The 20,540-nt window shown below is 34.3% G+C and overlaps 1 protein-coding gene across 2 annotated transcripts in view; it reads right to left on the bottom strand.

The window, feature by feature from the left end:
- The window catches only part of LOC101259347 (phosphoinositide phosphatase SAC3-like), a 38,276-nt gene extending 24,706 nt beyond the window's left edge, over nt 1–13,570 (bottom strand). For both annotated transcript variants that reach the window (XM_004242848.5, XM_019214854.3), the window contains exons 1-5: nt 12,850–13,570; nt 11,939–12,143; nt 11,692–11,857; nt 2,868–3,090; nt 1,998–2,074 (exon numbers count right to left, since the gene is read on the bottom strand). In XM_004242848.5, coding sequence (XP_004242896.1) covers nt 1,998–2,074; nt 2,868–3,090; nt 11,692–11,857; nt 11,939–12,143; nt 12,850–12,975 — 797 coding nt within the window. In that variant the 5' untranslated portion in view covers nt 12,976–13,570. The remainder of the gene's footprint in view (nt 1–1,997; nt 2,075–2,867; nt 3,091–11,691; nt 11,858–11,938; nt 12,144–12,849) is intronic.
- Nucleotides 13,571–20,540: the final 6,970 nt, after the last annotated feature.

Genomic DNA, 20,540 nt, shown 5'->3' on the forward strand with positions numbered 1-20,540 from the left:
TTCAGCCCCCTTCTTTTTAGTATTAAATGCAGTAAGAGTTGCATTAAACTTTGTTACAAAATAACCCTCATTATTGAAAAAAAAATCAGTTGCAGAGAATCATATATTGTAGAGTTTTGAACTTTTGGACTTTGGTATAGCCTTTGTATACGGCCGTTTTGTCATGTTTATGAATGAAATACTTCTACTTGAGGGGAATCAAGTGAGTAATGCCAGCGAGGGCAAAGGAGGTATTAGACAGCTGGGACAGAGAAGGAATTTTGTTCAAACAGAAGGAGAGACGGAGGATTAGCCTGCATGCATCTGGTGGAAAATATGGAAAGAGAGAAATCAAAGGTGGTTTGAACAAGAAGAGCAATATTCAGAAGTTGAAAATGGACTGCTTGGGCCTTTATTTTGGTGTGAACAAGAATGTTTAGAAGAAACAAAAGATATTTTTGAGGTTTTTGACAACATGTAAGAGGAACATAGATAGAAAGCTTCCTATTTATAGATGTCTGTTTGGGAGACTATCCAGTTGGTATATTATACCTTTTAATATATAAAATATATACCTCTCTCAAAGTAATACTTTAACTTGATCAAAAAGAAAAATTAAATCCATTGTTGTCAATACATCTTCCTTTACTATACTCCAACACCTCTGCAAGAAAGGTAAATTAAATACATCTAGTCCACAGCCTTGACACCACTGCACGATTTAACTTCTTCAACCTCTTCACTAGTGATGGGCCTTTGGAGTCATTCCATGTCCTCATCAGTTAATTTGGCCACCTTTTCATCACGCCACATGGGCCTCAAATTTACAATAACCAACTATGTAATTCTAATAGTTCCCTCATCTTCATCCAGCTTCTCCGCGATTTTTATTTTATCAATACAATTAAATCTCTTATGTGCGTTAGTTTCCAGTGAAAAAACATTGTATTGTTATCTCCTTGATTTATCCATATCTCCCTTTATTTCTATCTCCATGACGCCTCCTCTGCCTTTGGAGTCTCTTCTAACTCACGCTGAAAAGTTAATCCCTTTCAGCAGTTACATTGCTATCTTTCGCCTCATGTAGCCTACCGTGATCAATTTCCTCAAGTCTATTCATAGCCTTCCTTTTCCTTTCATCCAAGTGAATTATATATCCAAACACAGCTGAAGCTTTAAAATACTTTCTTTCACCTTCAACCAAGTACTGTCCAAATGGACAGTGTTCAGCGTGAATACACGCTGACAATCTTAGAAGGAAACGAACAGCTGTGAGTTCGCGTTAAAATGAACAAATATGATGGAGAAGATATAAATCACTTAATTTTGCATTATTCAGTGGTTCACAATAATGGACCAAGTAATAACCCTATTCAGTATCAATATGTGTTTCTTGAAAGTGTTAGAGATGTTAGTGGTGGAGATAAGGTTCAGTCCTGAGAGGAAAACAACATGAAAAGCTAACCTTCTGTGTGGACACATTAGAATGAAAGGACTGGGAGAATGTTGCACATGAAAGAAAATTTAAGATGACAAAAGATTAACAAATTCATTTATACTTTTGGGTCAAAGAAAGAATTATCATAGTTGGGTAGACTGGTTAGAAGAGTAGCATACCTGCTCACCAGGTATGGATAGATTGAATTTCTCAACCTTTAGAACTAAGCCAATGAGCCCTCCAATATTATTTACGAGCCCCCCTAAATTGTATGACGTGTTCAGTTAGCTTTTGAGCTAATATGGACACACAAACACACCCCTTTTTCTTTTCTGGTGATACTTAGTAGAACAGTCCTACACTGCTACTATCCCTTAATCATGGCCAGACTCAAAGTTGTACATTTGCCATATCAATGATCAAAGTTGAAAATTCAAAAAAAAAAAAAACTGCTCACCAATATGTACTTTTGACATTGCGTTGGTAAATCAATGAAATGAATCTCGACTTTCTTAAAGAAAATAATAATAATAACAAAAATAACAAGTTACACCCATCTTTAATATATTCAACTGTTTACCTGGTACCAGCATAATGACGTGAACGTCTTGCTATCAAAGTCAACTTGAAGTCCCGCCCAGAGAGTGACAGAGTTTCCTGGATTCATCAGAACAACTACATTAATGGGACATCTCAAGTTGCAAATAAAGTAAGTCAGACAATGTATCAGGCATCAAAGTAATAGTAAGAATAACTTAACACAAAAAAAAAAAGTAAAAACAAATAATGTATTATGCTTGAAACAAAACAGCCTCACATTTCACCCATAAACATTCTTAAATAGCAAATTGTGTGGCAGGTAGCCAGGTTCATACAACGGATCTTGAGGTCAGGTACTTAAGTTCTTTGAATATCAGCCCTATGGAGTTCCGGATGAAATTCCTGGACTCATTTTTAAAAGAAACTTGTTTCTCATATTCATGCATCATTTCCCTCACTATTCACCAGGAGAGAACAGCCTTCTGTTTATGGCTGCCTGTTATTATTTTATGCTACTACTCAACGCCATTCCAATTCCAAAACCACCACAGTGAACCCTAAATTTTCCTTCTATTTTTGTCGCAATATTAAGCCCCATAAACCAAAATCGAGAAATAACATTTTCAGATATGTTAGCACGAAAAAGACGCCCCAGCTTGCCTAAATAACAGGAGCACTATCTACATGATAATTCACCAGCTGGAAGAGAAAACAATGGTCAAACGAGTTTGATCGTATCCTTAATATCAACCCCCAAGCCAACAGAAAAGAGAAAAAGAACGCTTGTTGAATCATATGGTTCTCCTTGCACTCCATAGGCTAGATCAGTAGGCCTTTTCTTGATTCCCTGTTATACATTCCACAAGAGTAAGAATCAATGTAAATTAATTTTAAATACCAGATAAATCACCTGTTTGAAGAATCCGTAAACCAATGCCACAGTCCAAATAGTGTTCTGAAGGAGATTTCTTGTTCCCCGTGTCATATATTCGTTCCAGACAAACATGGAGTCGTACAGGTCTGGTCCAGTATCATAATCGCACATATTCTTCTGTAGACTCCTCATAACATGGTATGAGTAACTGAAGAAGAAGTCCTTCGTAAGGTCCACCATGCAAAGGAGTTTCCTGTACCTATACCATGAGCACATCAAGACTAAACAATCATAAAACTAATATAAGTTGAAATGAACAGAAATGTACGAAGGTTTAGTCTTGTGGAAACCCATCAATCCTGCCCTAATCATAAAGAGAGAGAGAGAGCAGAACCAACATGGTACTCTTTTTGTTTTTATTGTTCAAACCATCATCATCAATCCATATAGCCAAAATTTAGCAGTCAAACGCATATAGTAAACAAAAGGAAGGCATAACGAAAAACAAGATGACTAGGAACCTCCCAAATTAAATTAAGTGAAAGTAAACATCAGAAAGTCTGATTTATTTTTCCTTTTTCTGAGTGTGTGCTCGCGCATGCAAGCGGGAATCTCAATCGGAGCTTAAATCCAGATTGAGTCTTCCCAAAAGTGAGTCTTATTTTACTCAGTTTTGATGCTCCTGTGAAGAGTCCAACATCGTGGGTCAAAAGGATAGGCGGCCTCTTTGTATGGCTTGGGAAATTCTCAAAGTCGACCTAATTTTGGGTGTTAGTTAGGCCCAAGGGGTTAAAACATGAGTCGGGCTCATCCCAATTCATGGTTTCGTGATGTTGGGTCCCTATAGTACATTGTTCATGCTACATGCTCCAGATGTCCAACTCTCCTATTCTTGGTGTGAGGTGAGGTGTTGAAGAGTTTCACAGGACAAAAAAGAGAGATGGTTTCCTTGTATGATCTTGGGCAATTTTCCCCTCTTGAACTAGTTTTTGAGATGTAGAGTAAGGTCCAAAGTCCCTTTTTCATATGATAATCATAGCCATGCTCATCCCAATTCATGGTTTACCAATGTTGGGGGCCTAGCCGCATAAGGGGCTATTGAGTCCCACATCAGTGGGGTGAAGATAATTCAATCTCTTTATATGGTCTTGGGCAATCCTCACCAGTGGAGCTAACTTTCAGAATTGAGTTAAGTCCAAGATTCATTTCTTAACATAACACGGTACTGAGTAATACTTATCCCATTTTTCTTGTTTCTTGATGTTAAGCTAGCTCTTTAGATTAAGTTAGACATAAGATCCATCTCTTTAACATGGTTTCAGAGCCAAACTCATCTCAATTAGAATTTTCTAACGTTGGGCACCATATTAATTTAGCCACGCTTCATATGTCTAGTTTTGAACGTATGGAGAGGTGTGAGAGTCCCACATCAAAGGTCAAAGGGATGGGTGCCTCTTTATGTGGCTTGGGCAATCCTCATGTATTAAGCTAGCTTTTGGAGTTGAGTTAGACAAACAGTTTTGTTACATCACATGCTCTATATAATTGAAAGGCAATGGATGTGCATGCATATACCATCTCCATCATATGCTAAAATAATATAGCAAGATGTACCATATTAACAAATTGCAAGCCTATCAAAAACAATAATTTGCATACGGTACTGAGAAAAATCCATACTCTTAAATAAGAGAGGACAAGGACATTATGCTGGGAGAAATGGAGCACTTCTTGGGTATTGCAAGTCTTTAAAGGTTAAAGAGCTTAAGGGTTTTATTCGTAGAATGAGCAGGGGAAGAGCGCAACTGGGTCCAATGAGATTCTAGTGGAGTTCTGACATACACAAGGCAGGCTTGGACTGGCTGACTGATTTGTTTGTCATTTTAAGACAAAACAAAGATGCATAATTCCTAATGGAGTAGTATGATGATTACGTTGGTGAGGCATAATTCCTAATGGAGTAGTATGATGATTACGTTGTTCAAGAACAAGGGCAAAATAAAAAATTGCAACAACTAAGGGTATCAAGCTACTAAGCCACATTATGATAGTATGGGAGATGGTGGAGCTGAGGGTAAGGAGGGGGTCTATTTCCAAGAACCAATTAAGATTCATATCAGGGCGAGCTACAACATAAGTCATCCATCTTGTGAGAAAATTGGTGAGGCAACGTAGGGAAAGGAATAGGGATTTTCATATGGTGTCCATCAAACTAGAGAAGGTTGCTTATGACAAAGTCCCAAGGAGGCTCTTCGAAGTAATAGTATATACATTCCTACTTAGAATAAGAATAGGAATAGTATATAGTGTCCTACTTAGAAAATGATTGTATTGTAGTGTCCTAGGTGTCTATTGTAGTGTCTATAAATAGGGTTTCTCCGTAATAATGTAGAGACAACAATTCAATAATATTATTTTCCTATATTTCTCACATGGTATCAGCGCCTCTATGATCTTGGTAGAAAATCAAAGAGTTTCAGCTACCGGCGGATGGCTATTACCGATATATGTTGCCCATCTGGCGAATGATTATTTAGCAAAAGTTGCGTCACAATATATCTTTCATGTGGCTATTTTTTCATATCTAATTTGTGTAGTATCGTTCCATCATTCGGGTGACTACTTTCTCATATCTAATTTGTTTAGCACCTTAACATCTTTTCCATGACTACTTTTTCATATTTAATTTGTGTAGCACAGTGTCATCCTTCCGGCGACTACTTTCTTTTTCTTGCATATCTTGTTTGTGTAGCACCATGCATCTCTTCTAACTACTTTTCATATTTAAAGTATCGTGAATTTTTTCGAACTACTTTCTCATATCTAAGATCATAGCACCATGTGTCTTTTTGGTGACTCCTCATATTTGATTTTGCATAGTTTCATTCATCTTTCCGGTGACTCCTCAAATCAGATTTGCATAGGGTTGTAACATCAATCTAATCTACCCATATAATTTCTCTCTTTCAGTAGGGTTGTGCCATCATTCCTACCTTACCCATATTAAAACTCTTTTTTCAATAGGATCATGCAGTCAATTCGATTTACTATATAATTTCTATTTTCTAGTTTGTCGTGCCACCATTTTGACCCTACCCATATAAATTTATTTGTAGATTATGACCACTTTTAGCCATCAAATCCAATACTCGAGCATATGAGCATGTTCCGACCAGTTCTTCAGTGATTTTCTTGTTTAATATCGACTCTTCTATTGATTCCAACATGATCATATACTTTATACTAGATTTTAAGCACTTTATGGCGGTCGTTGCATTGGGAAGAAGTCTATATGGAGCAACCACCCAATTTTGTTGTTGAAGGGAATATCAGTAGTCTTGTATGTCGATTGTGTAAGTCACTCTATGGTCGAAAACAATTTGTGTAAGCTTGGTTAGGGAAGTTCAACACTGAAATTTTATCACTCTGTGTATTATCGACATTATACATCAAATCCAGTATTTCATTATGCATCAAATCCAGTATTTCAGGAGAAGATTAAGCATATTGAGATTGATTGTCAATTTTGTGAAGTCAAGTGTTCAACTTGCAAATATCTCACCAAGCTCCTCATGTCCTCGTATTAATTATATTTGTAACAAGCTAAATACATATGATTTATATGCACTAGCTTGAGGGAGTGTTAGAATAGTAATAGGTATATACAATCCTACTTAGACTAGGAATAGGAATAGTACATAATGTCCTTCTTAGAAAAGGATTGTATTGTAAAGTGTGTATTGTAGTGTCAATAAATAAGGTCTCTCTAATAATGTAGAGACAAAAATTTAACAATATTCTTTTCCTATATTTCCCACTAGAGCCAAGATCAAGGCGAGGACATAGGGAGGAGACTCAAAGCACTTCCGACCATGATGGTGTTCCACCAGGGAACATCTCTTGGCACATCTATATGTATTGGTTGTGGATGAACTGACACGACATATCCAAGGTGAGTTTCATGGTATGTTATTTGCAAATGATATAGTACTAATTGATGAGACTTATTGCAAGTTAACGATAGGCTGGAGATTGGAGGCAAACTCTTAAGTCTAATGGGTTTAGGTAGAGCAAGACCAAGACTAGATACTTAAGAGTGCCAGTTTTGTGATGCTACGCATAAAGGTGTGGAAGTGAAGCTTGATGCATAGGTCATCCCAAGAGAGGATGTTTCAAATTCTATTAGTAATAGGGAGATCGACAACGATGTCACACATCATATTGGGGTGGGAGGGGTGAAATGGGTGAAATGAGGCTCATCTCCAAGTCTTGTGTACCGCCAAAACTCAAAAGGTAAGTTATAATGTTATATGAGTGACAGTGGAATTGACTATGTTGTTTGGACGGAGTGTTGGCCGATCAAGATATCATATGTTCATAAAATGAAAGTTGTGGAGATGAGAATGTTAAGGTAGATAAAAAGGATAAGAAATAAAGATATCCAGAACGAAGTAGTTACAGCCTCCACGATATATAAGATGAGAAACCCGATACTGAAATGGTTTGGGCATGTGAAGAGGAAGAGTGTAGATGCCTCAGAAGGTGAAAAGTTGGCATGGCGGGCATCAAGAGAGGTAGAGAAAAATCAAGGAAGTATTGGAGGAGGTGATTAGACAAGACATGGTGCATCTTGAGCGTACCAAGGACATGACCTTAAAAAGGAGGGTTTGGACTTTGGAGGTTGCCAATTAAGTTACAAGGTTAGTAATTGGCAATTGAGTGTTCTCTCGCTTTTCTAGGGGATAGGATTGCTAATAATTGGAGCTTCTTTCTTGACAGTGGTATTAGCACTATTCTCATAGTATCTTGATATTTGGTTTGGATATCACCTATTTTTTTGTGCTTCCGTCATCGCATTAATTTGTTGGCTTTATTGTTCTTTCTATTGTATGTTATGTATTGTTACTGCTTATTTTTCTATATTCTCTTTTCAACCTGCTTGGAAATGCTTTATTTTAAGTTAAGGGTCTATTCAAAACAACATCTCAGTCTATACGAGATAGAGGTAAGGTTCGCATACATTATATCCTTCTATACCCAACTTGTGAGAGTACACTGGGTATGTTGTTGTTACTGGGAAAATTCCTTATTAACTTATTTTTGTATGGAAAAATAACTTTTACTGACAACGGAAAGAAAATCTCTTGTATATAAGTGGTATACCAAAAAGAAAGAACTACAAAGAAATATGATTCTCTAAGAAAGACACCTTGTCATTTAAACAAAGTTGAACCTCATTAGTACACTCAAAGAAAAAAAGGGAATTCCTCGAAAATATACAAAATCATTTTGCATCCCTTCAAAAGCGTTCTCTTTTTCTCTTCCTTTATTGCCCAAATGCTTGTGGAACAACACAACTTTTTTATATGCCAATGGTTTGCGGGATACGGGATATTGCACACACTTCAATTATTTTGTTAGGTATACGTAGGTTGTTAACTCCGACCTCCCCACATAACTATTAAAAATCAACTTTATCAAAGATTAAAGATAATTGGAGTAAATCCAGATCAATATCTACTTTAAACTGAATAGATTAGACTAAAAGATATAATTAGATCCAAAAATTTGGCTTGACTACTCTGCTTGTTTAACACAAGTCTAATTTAACCTTCATCGAGGTTCACTACCCAACAAGCTCTAGCTCGAAAGCAAGAAGCAAGGGTGCAGCAGCAGCGCAATAAACTTTATTTCTAAACCTTAACTTTCACTAATAGATTAGTGAAATTAGAATAGGCTCTAAGTTCCCAAACAGACCTCTAAAGTTTTTTTGGTTCACGGACAAAGTTACACGATGTTTATAATGTAGGGATTGTAGTACAAAGATTAATAACCACTTAGAGGTCATTCATATTATGTATGAGGAAAATAATCATGGTATATAATTTGGTATAATTTTTTCTCTTCTCTGTTAATACTTTTTGGAGATGGCCAACATAGCCCTTAATGCTGAGGAATACAAGTTATCTGTTTCAAAAAAAAAAATTGGTATTTTATCCAATGTTTGATCGTCATTTGAATCATGTATAATTTAACATCAATTGGTACTTTATACCACCAACAACATGGAATAAATAATCCATGTATAACTTATACATGAATAATATAGCAAAAGGACAAAACCACCTTTTATCTTTTTCCTAGAAACCAATGAAGGTCAAATATTCAAGGGTATAATTGTAAACTCATTACCTTTTAGTTTAAAAATTACATAAATATTTTAAATGATATCTCATATCATAATTTAGTGCAATGAACCAAACACCCCACAACAAATAATCTTTGTATTGCTAATCCTTGTACAACTAATTCATGTATAACTTCTCTTCAAACCAAACGCCCCTTAGTGCATATGATTTTTGGTAGACACTTGATTCATTGAGTTAAAAAGGATGTCCGGTGCATAGCGCAGAAGTTTAAAATGTTATCCTTTTAAATTAAATAAAAAGTAAAAGGACAAAACAAATTTGATTGGTCTTTTAAGTTCTATATCGTCATAAAGCTCATCCTCATATAAGTCATCTCGTATTGAATTCGTTATATAAAATAAAATTAAAATGGGTTGGCTCAATTAATAAGGAACTTGTGTCTTAAATCACAAGTTTGGGCTTTGTGCTAAGCGAACTAATTTCAATATTTAAGAGGAGAAAAGTAGAGGGGAGAGTGTGATCTCGTGGTCACAAGTAGATTGAGAGCCATATAGGTCTCTTGTTCAAATCCAAGCGGAGACAAAAATAGTAGGTGATTTCTTCTTTGTCCAAGCCTTGGTGGAAGAGTTACCCGTTAACCGATACATGTGCAGGTAAAGAACTAGTTGTGGGCCTTGTGGCACGCGCAAGTTGGCTCAGACACCGCGGTCATGAAAAAAGGAGGGTAGAGGAAGGACCCGAGTTTCAAAAGATGCGGTTGTCCCAAAGAGTTTGCTCCAAAAACGATTTTCTCAATCAAAAAAATGTCAGCATTGCAGTAGAATTATACCAGAAACAAAGCACCAACCAAACACAATACAAACTGCCAAATTGTATGTGACATTATTTTTCTGATCCCAATAACCAAATAATCCCTTAATGCATGAACTCTTTCAACACTGAAAATGGCATAATTACTCAAGAGGCACAAAACAGAAACTCCATATTCCAGCTGTCAAATAAGCAAGAACAGCTGGAGATGTAAACACCTACGCTAAGAAAAATTTATGCCTTATAAAATTCAAACAACGCCAAGCTCATTGTCAAGATAATAAACATGATCTTGCATTAACAGCTGAACCAATGATATTTAATTTAGGTTCATGTCGACCGAATCTCATAATTGTGCGCTAGGCAAGAAATATCGAGAATGTGTAATGTGCACTGGGTTGTATGCAATTGACCTGATTCTTGCTAATTCTTGTTTGAAAGATCTCTTTTCTAACATCTACGGCCTGGATCCACAGCCAGAGGAAACAGTAGAAGGAGCATGGTCGACACATGGATGGAACTTCAGATTCAGAGGAAAGCTAAATGATTGGGAAGTGGATACAGTAGTTGAATTGTTCAGAACCTTAGAAGAATTCAACGGCACAAAGGAAGGTCCTGATAGACTTCGGTGGAAATGGACAGTAGAGAGTGCTTCAGAGTTGGTTCAGCTTATAAGCTTCTCAATAGAGACCTTCAATAGATAGACAACTGCCAACTGGCCTTGGAAGAACATATGGAAAGTTAAAATATCCTATATAGCAACTGGTTGTTAGGCTGAGAAGAGGTATTGACACACGACAACCTTAGCAAGAGAAGTTGCAACCTTGGCTCAAAGTGCTACATGTGTGGTGAAGAAACTGAGACAGTCAATCATCTATTCCTAAATTATAGGATCACAGACATGCTATGGAGATCTTCATTAGGCTCAGAGTATTTTTTGGGCAATGGCAAAAAGATTACTGGGGTCTTGCTCAGCTGGGAAGAAGCAGGTAGAGGATTGACATACAGAGATAGATGGAGGATTGTCCCCGCTTGCATTTGGTTGACAATCTGGAAAGAGAGAAATTCCAAATGTTTTTCAAGACGTTAGCAGTTCAGTTCAGAGGATTAAGTTGAACTGCTTTAGACTATTCTGTTTTTGGGTTAATCAGAGATACATAGAAGATACTGCTTCAATGATAGACACCCTTGTTTTTTGTTAGGCTGATGAAGCAGTGTGATCTTCTTTTTCACTTGTAAATATGGTTTCAGTACAACCTGATAAATATATACAAATTGTTGTTTTTAAAAAAAAAAAAAATACAATTAACCTAGGTATACCACCAATGCAGGGAAACTGAGAGAGGTAGATGGTGCCTAACCTACAGCCTCACTTACAAGAATGAGAACTTTCAAACTCTTTACTACCAATGCAAGGGAACTGAGAAGGTAGATGGTGCCTAACCTCCAGCTTCACTTGCATGAAGTGAGAACTTTCAAACTCATTTCAACATTATTTTGCAGCCCAATCTTCTATCATTGGAGTAAAAATGCCAATTTCCACTAGTTACAAATCAAATAAAAACAACTAAAAAAAAAAATTATAGCCATTGTGTCCAGGCTGACTACACACACTTCAACTAATACCTCGGAAACCTGTCACCTCCCACAAACAACAGGTACTAGATAACTTTGTCAACCAAGGCTAGGAAGACAGGAAGAAATCAGCCAATAATTTTTCGTAGTTGGGATTGAACCTGACCCGTCGAGGTTCTCAACTCATTTCATTGACCACTAGACCACATAATTGGGTGCCAAAAACAAACAGAACATATAGATGACTTCACACAATTTAAAGTGATGCACCACCATACACAACATTCATATCAGAGAAAGAGACGCCAAACATAAAAAAGACAAACCTGTTTTCACTCCTGAAATTAACTATCTTTGACCTTGTTGCAGCATTTGGAAGTGGGATCATTTCACTCTTAGTTATAGCATACACAGTATGACCACAAATAGCACCAATCTGCCTCCTTTTAGTGATAAGCAGCATATAATAAGGCCCCAGAAATTTGATGAACCCTAACATATAGCATAGGGAAAACTGAAATCAGAAAAATGAGTTTCTTGCATAAGAAAAGTTACACTCAAGAATCCACATACCGACAATGCCGTAACAGGTAGTGACAAATTTCAGACCTCCTGTAGACCTGTTCCCTTCATGTATCCTTCTCAACAAATCAGTGCATTCGCGCTCAGTATAGGTAGTTGAATCTTCACGCATGTGCAGCTCAGAAGGCTCCGTCCTGTCAATTTTCAACACTCTCCAGTATGTTCTACTCTTGTCCCTTCCTATCATGTAAAACTTCTGTGACAGTTTTTCACCAATGAAGAAAAGTATGTCAATTGAGAAAACTTAATGAGAGAAAAGGGAAACAATACAAAACATAAGAGGCCAGTACTCCTCCAAAAGCAAAGTTGAAATGAAACAAGAGAACTAGAGGACACTGCAGCAATGGACCCCAATCGTATTATACACACACAAGGTGCCATTGTTCGATAATACTCAATAATTTTGATCATAGAAAGCAATGGCAACTACTTTCTGCCAGATACACCCGAATACATCTTTATCGAACTGTGCAGCAGTACAACGTGATTTATCTTATCAAATAAATATTGGAGATTTAACATGCTTATTAAATCTAGCATTTCAAATTAGCAAATGAACTCCATAAAATTTCCAGCTTAATAACATATCCTATGAATCAATACTAATTACCATCATCAAATATTTTTATCCCTGAGGTAGGTTAAAAATATCATAAGATCTTGATCCAATTCGCAAAATCAAGTGATCAATCAGCCTTCTTTTAGCTTGACCATAAGGCCACTAAGATTCGAAGTAACGAGATGAAGAAGAAAATGCAATCTCTTCACCACTGAGAGCTGTCAACTTTTGAACCATCTTTCATGTCTAGCAACACAGTTTTAACTACCCAAAATCCCTCTTACCCTCATCTACATAGTTCACTTTCTTAATTATGCCTAAAATAAAAGGGATACATTATTACCGACAGAGTTTGATAGAGCCTGAATTTCTGCATAAACCCTTTCTGAATTGGTGAGGGCTGAGCAGGAGAGGAAAAGAGGTCTTGCTCCTGTTGATGTTGTTGTTTCTCCATATCACACGCTGCCATTGATAACTAAACTGATAACCCCCAATATGATACAATCAACACCCGAGCCCCTGGCTCGGGAACCAACTATTCCAGCATTCAAATCCCAAAAAGAAGGAAAACCCAAATCCAATTATCGAACGATACATATACTCATACCAACAAACTTCACCACACACTTGAGTTGCTCCAAATATAGCATTTCTTTTTTGTCTTCTCACAATAATTAACCCACAAACAAAATACCCAATTCTTCTTTCAGCTTTAGCAACCAAAAAAACTCAATCTTGGAACCCCAAATTGCGTTTAAATCTCAAATTAAGGTATGATCATGGATCAAAAACGAAAAGGGTCAAATCTTGATGAAACAAAGAAATTAAAAAAAAAAGGGTTGTAGAGTAAGTTAAATGCAACAACAAGGAAAGGAGAGGAGAAGAAGAAGGGAAAAAGGGGAAATGTGGGATGTTCTAGGAAAAGCTGAAAATCAACAGAGAGAGAAAATTGGAGAGCTTGAGACCTATATCTGTCTCTGATGGCGATTATATGATTAAAAAAAATAATGATGATGATGTTGTGTATTTTTTTTTTCCGAGTCTTTTTTTTAATTTATTTTGTTATTATTGACATAAAAGAGTATTAATATTTAAATTTAATACAGATCTAGCTATACCCAAATTGATGGAAACCACAATTTATTTTTTGAGGGTAGGAGCACGTATCACCATATTGTGGACCATAAAAATATTAGAAAATTAAATCTACATTTTTTTTATATATATACACCTAGTTCATGTGAATTATTGATATTTTAAGAATGTAAAAAGGAAAGGTTATTTTTAAACTATCCTCCTAATTTATGTCGGATACTTTTTTGAAAAAACTCATTTTTAAAAAGTTATATATAAGAAGAAAAGAGTTTTAGGAGTAATTTTCCTAAATAGTCATTCATGTTTGGAAAATTATCTAGAAATATCATCTATGTTTGTTTTAGGACTATAATATCATTCAATTTTACTTATTTTCCTTAAATTATACTTGACAGTTGACACAAAAAATATATCATTCTCTCCAATTAGGATGTCATGTCACATTATTTATTTTTTTATTATTAAAAAAATACGTTTTGAACCTATTTAAACGTTAGATTGCAGTATGTTTTTTTTAATATTGTTTTCTATTAATATTTTTTAAAAAAATATTTTGTCTTTAGATATATAAAGATAAATTTTAAAAATGAATGAAAAAAGTATTATATTTCTACAACTAACTAAGAATGGACTGTTTTAACTATTTTTTAAAAAAAAGTTTTTGATTTTTTAATGATAATTAATATTGTTAATAAGTTTTTTAATTAATTTTTTAAATAATAATTGTAGTTTTTTTATGGTGCACTTTTTCTTCTCCTATTTAGATATATATTTCGACATTCTATTTTGTTGGAGCATTTCCTAAAATTACTCAAAATGTGATAAATATAAATAGACATTACAGTTTTTTTTATAAAATAATTCAATTTTTTGTTTTCATTTTTTAACCTTAAAAATTGTAATTTGAAGCATTTAAAGATCTTTCTTTGTCTTTTTTTTCCCTGTAATAGTCATTACTGTTTTTATAAAAAGAATAGTTCAATTTCATTTTTTCCTTTAAAATTGAAATTAGAGGCATTTAAAAATTATTCATTTTTCGCCTTTACGGTTTTTTTTTAACAAAAGAACTTTTATTTTCTATTTAAAATAGCTATATTAAAATTTTTGTTTTTTTAATTGTTTTTTTAGAGCATATTTAAAATGCTTTTTGAAAAATTAAAAAAAAAATTGAATATTGGTGGTGCTGACATGTGACACTTTTTACTTCTTTAATTATATATAGATATATTTTTTTAAAAAAATGGATAAACCCACATATTATACCCAATAAAAAAATTACATTATGAACTGTAATATGAGTTCCTCCGCTTTTTCAAGAAAATATGTGGGCTCCTCCGGTTCTTTAAAAGAATTAGAAAAATATTAATAATAAGTTAAAAAATGTGACATGACACCCTAGAAGAAGAGAAATAATGTATTTTTTCAAATATATTTTGAGAAAAATAGACAAAGTTGAGTGATATTGTAGTCCTAAAACAAATATAAGTGATATTCCTAGGTAATTTCTCAAACATGGTGACTATGGGTAATCACTCAGAGTTTTAGTAATCATTTTGGACTTTAAAAAAAATATTTATTTTAAATATTATTAAAAAAATCTTAATAATTCACTTAAAAGGAGTAGTCCTTAGTTGTTGTTTTTTTCTCCAAAATGCCTACTATTGTTGAAGGTGATAACATTCAAAGGATTCTATAGCATCATTTATTATTTCACTTTAAAATGTCCCTCTCAACACTTGATGAAGTAAAAGAAAAGTAGATATACAGATAATCTAAGCTTAAATACGCTCAACTATATTGCAACTTTTTAAGATATATGTACAAAAATCTTTGTGATCAAACGAAAACGAACATATTCCAATTATCTCCATTTTAGTGGCATAGTAGTATTTTTAGACAGCATCAATGGTAAATTTTGCATAAAACAAAGGAAAAATATAAAAAATATTCTTAAATTTTGATTTAATAGCTAAGATTTTCTTCTATTAAATTATGCGGTTATTCACACCCTCTATAACGCTCCATAAGTTTGTAACATTTAAAAATACAAGCTTAGGTTCAAAAAATTAATTTATCATATTTTACGCCAACCTTCATTGAGATGTTGGAAGAATAATAGAAATTAGGTGGTTATACCAAGTATATAAAGTCACTTGAAATTCTTAAACAAAAGTTAGAGGCCAAGGGGTGCCTTGAAACAAAAATCTTAAAAGACAAAATTATTAAAATGAAGTCTTGACATGATCTTCTTAATGTACTAATTTGGGGGAGTATATCTCCCAATAAATATATAGAATTTAAAAAGATATTAAATATCAAATCGAAGGACTATGAGTCTAGCTTCAAAGTATAAAATTGTTCATCAATCTGACATCAGAGTAAAGAGTCATGACCATTTTAGCACAGATTGTTCTGACAAAATTGAGTCACAGATACGAATTGGGTTTGATCGCCTTTATAAGGTGATTTTAACTTTTAAAAAACGTTTACATTTTCTTAAAGGAAATATGTCAGTCAACCATTGAAGAGAGCTACGAGATATTTGAGGTAAGAAAACACCTCCTTCTAGCTTGATTCTTCCTCGAATCATGTTCCAAGGAAAGGTCTCCTCATCTCAATTTATGTCATTTTTTCATTGTGATTGAAGAAATTTTTATTAAGTTAAGTATATAGTTGAGCTACTTTGAGGTATGTAACTACCACCTACTTAGAATCTAATGCTTTAAGTTGGAAACCAATTCCTACTATATAGGATTTGTTTTGGTGTATTTTCTTAAAGTTGAAGAGTTGGGATGGTGTTGGACCCTTGAGTTAGATTGTTGTGCTCGATAAATAGAATCTTTTTACCAATGTAGGTTTTCTCCAATCACCTCCCTCATGTTTTTATATTTTTTTGTTTTGTTGATTTTGAATCACGAGGCAGCATTTGAGTATCTTGGCTGCGGGCAACCTAGTTGTTGTATTGTTTTGAGGTGTTTTGATGTGTGTATAGTGGTTGTGTTAAAGAGGGATGGGATATTGGTGAGCCACTCATGTATAAAGGTTATCGATTAAATGGTGTGAAGTGTCCGTTGTTATTTTACCTCGGGAGCTCGTCACTCTGGAAAATAGAAATTATATATAAAAGGTCGGATTGGGTTATCGATTAAAAAGGGTGTGATACTCGTGTTAATCTTAGTACAACCGTTCATTATCAAAATGATGAGTAAGTGGAGTGTACTATTCAAATTTTGGGAGATATATGAGATCTTGTCTACTTGACTTCACGGGTAGTTGGGATGATCATTTGCCTTTGATTGAATTTGCATATAATAATAGTTATCATTCAAGTGTTGGTATGTCTCTCTATATGGTAGGAGGTGTACATATCCTATAGGTTCGTTTGAAATTGGTGAAGTTGTTTTCATAGGTCCTGAGCTGGTACATGAGGTTATGGAGAAAGTTTGGCTTATTAGAGAAAGCTGAAAACGGCTCAAAGTCGACAAAATCCATATGTTGATGTTAGAAGAAGAGATCTTGAGTTTGATGCGAATGATTGGGTTTATTTAAAATTTTCACCCATGAAAAGTGTAATGAGATTTGGGAAGAAATGAAAGCTTAGTCCCCGTTATGTGGGCCCATATCAGATTTTGAGGCGTATTGATAAAGTTGCTTATGAACTCGGTGCATCCAGTTTTCAATGTCTCCTTATTAAATAAATGTGTTGTTGATGCGACATCTATGGTACTATTGGAGAGCCTTAGGGTAAAGGATAGTCTTACTTATAAAGAAGTTCCGATTGAGATTTTGGACCGACAAGTTTGGAAGTTGAGAAACGTTAAAGAAGTTGTTTTCGTAAAGGTTTTTTTGAGGAATTAGTTAAATGATGGTGCTACTTGGGAGGTTGAAACCGAAATGATATCATGATATACTCATCTATTTTCATTAGTTCTGCTTGAAGTATAAGTTCCTCGTGGTTCACTCTTTTGGTTTCATGTGTCTTGAATATTCCCAAGATTTCTCATTCATGCATACTCATGACAAGCTTAAATTTTGAGGAAATGAGTTAACTTGATTTATTTAATTATATATATGTGCATTTGAATATGAGTTGCATATATACCTTATGAAATGATATTTTAAACATTATTTAGCTTGAAGTTGATGTTTCCTCCTCAAATATGTCCATTTATGTGAATGCATTCATGTTGGTTTGTTAGATCTAGTTGTAGATCCCCTTTTCGAGAAATACAATAACTTGACAAGAAACCTAATTTAATACTTGCGACATTTAAAAGAGATCAACTAAAGCATATTGATTTTTATCTAGTTAAGGGATTAGGTTAATAACGAATAATTTAGTTAAGGATGTGCATCTTGCCCACTTTAAATATTTATTTGATGTCAAAATTTATATGGCACGAAATTTTAACTAATGACGAAAAAGCCTTTCAAAATCTGTTAAGCAAATAACTGACAAGCTTTCATGCATATATTGTCCTCACATTTAATGACGAAATCACAATAATATTACCAACTTCCGTGTAGTAAAAATCAGCCTGTTCATTCCTCACACAACTTACAAAACATATAGTAAATTATTATATTACAAGACTTGGGTTTACACACCCCCTCAAAAAAGATAAAAACGTATAGCCATACTTATATTACAACTCATGGTAACATGACCAAATCAGCCTTCAAAATCTCATATAAATATACAACATATAGATCGTGCACAAGTCCCAAGGTTTATACAAAATATATATGTGGCTATATGCAAGTGTGATCTTCCTTAAGACTTTCAAAAATCTCCATCTTCAATGGCCAACTTCAAGCGTCCTCTCGAACATTCCCTATGATAGAAAAAACTATCGCCAAACATATAGCTAAGTGGTGTAAAAACTATAGATCTGGAGTCCTTAGATTCACCAAGTCATCATTCTCAAGACAAGGGCAACAAAAATTGAAACATAATCAGTAAATCAAGTAAACAATATACAAAGAGTATCAAGTTGGATATTTAAAGCTCCAAATGTCAATAACGTTCATAGCACCATCTTTCAAGAGTTCCAATAACAAGACTCGCCCAATATATACATCATGTTGTCACACCAAGCACGAACAAAATCAAGTTGAAGCCCTGTATTAAGAAGGGTCAAAGCCCAATAATCAAGAGAACCAAGAACCATTTTAAAAATGGCTTTCTGGTTCGTACTTAAAATGGACAACTCTCATACTTAAGACGAACTAAAAATTCAGAGTCAAGATGACAAATAATCTGAATCAAGAGGCATGCCAATACTGACAAAGTCACATCCACAAGAAGGACAAGGTCCCAACAAGAATGTCAAGTAATCAAACAATATGTACAAGTGGACGAGTTACACAAGAGTCTTTAACGTCACAAATGACAACAACACGACAATGCAAAGTGACAAGAGGTAACCAAGGTACCAAGATAATATTTCAGATATACCAACAGGTAAAAATAGTACAAGTACAAGTTTATACACAAACCTCGACGCTTTAGCAAAGAAACAGTCCAACACGACTTCAAGAGTTCAAACCGTAGACCAACTAACATATGAAGGTCCTCAACTTGTTCACGAGTATATACAACCTCTCTTGGCATTTTTCATTCCAAATAAACTTTACTTCCTTCTGCAATATTTAGTCAAAGGGGAGACAATAATGGATAAGCCTTTCACAAATCTCCTATAGTATCATGCTAAGCCTAAGAAACTTCCTACCTCAGTCGAAATTTGGGGAGGTCTCCATTCAACAGCTGCTTGTATCTTATTAGGATTCACCTTCAAGCCTTCACTTGATACAACATGTCCCAGAAAAAACACCTCATCAAGCCAAAATTCACACTTAAAAAGTTTAGCATAAAGTTTTTTCTCCCTCAAAATCTGCAAAAAAATAATATGGAGGTGTTTATCATGGTCTTCACTATTTCTGGGATATATTAAGATATCATCTATAAAAACAACCACAAACTGATCAATATTTGAATTTGTATTTGAAATCAATGCAATCAACCATTGAACTCAATGTCTTTGTTAAGTTGCTATTCAAATTTGTGTAAAGTTCTTATTCTGTACACTTCATTATTGTTTTTTTGTTTATAAATTTGTGTTTGAAGCCAATGTAGTTAACTATTGATTATGCCATTTCATTTTCATTGTACATTGATAATACAAATCAATACATGTGTAACATAACAACGATAAACCAAATCACAAGTGATATCAATACTAGTCCTTAATTCCCCCTGTCTTTCATGTCTTCCTTACTCTGAATTTGATGGATTATTCATATTGTATTGTTCTTGTCATGTTGAATCATTTGTCCATCAATAATTTGCATCGGTCCATCGAAAAAATCCACATTCATTACCACATACACATTTTTTGGCAATCCCAAAACATTCTTCAAAGATTAGTTGGTGGCGATGATGTTTTTAAGTGTAGCATAGAGTCCACAGAAGTAACAATGAACTGTCATAATGAGGACGAAAAAAAATACAACAAAATCAATGAACTGATAGGAAAAAAGAGGAGTAGATCGAAGGGAAAAATAATAGAAAAGATTGAGAAAGGGCAAGAATATGTTCAATTTTGTCCAACAACAGTATTGAATCGTTTTCTAATATCATTTTTGTTAACTTTTTCTGTTATTTATGTTCTATATGAAGTATTCGCCCAAATACAATTTTAATTACATTTTATACAAATATGTAAAATTATACTTTTTTAAAAGCAAATAGGCTTAGAATAATAATTTCTTATACCAATTTGAATTCTGTTATAAAACTATAGAATAAGAAGAAGAAACTAGAGAGAAAAGAAGAGAAGAGTTGTTATTTCTCTTGATGAATTAATTTACAATGAAGAGGAGCACTCTATTTATAGGAGAAATCTAACTTGGTCCCCAAGTAAGACTCTTTAATCATAT

This window comes from Solanum lycopersicum, chromosome 7 (assembly GCF_036512215.1).
Source record: "Solanum lycopersicum chromosome 7, SLM_r2.1".
NCBI lineage: Eukaryota > Viridiplantae > Streptophyta > Magnoliopsida > Solanales > Solanaceae > Solanum > Solanum lycopersicum.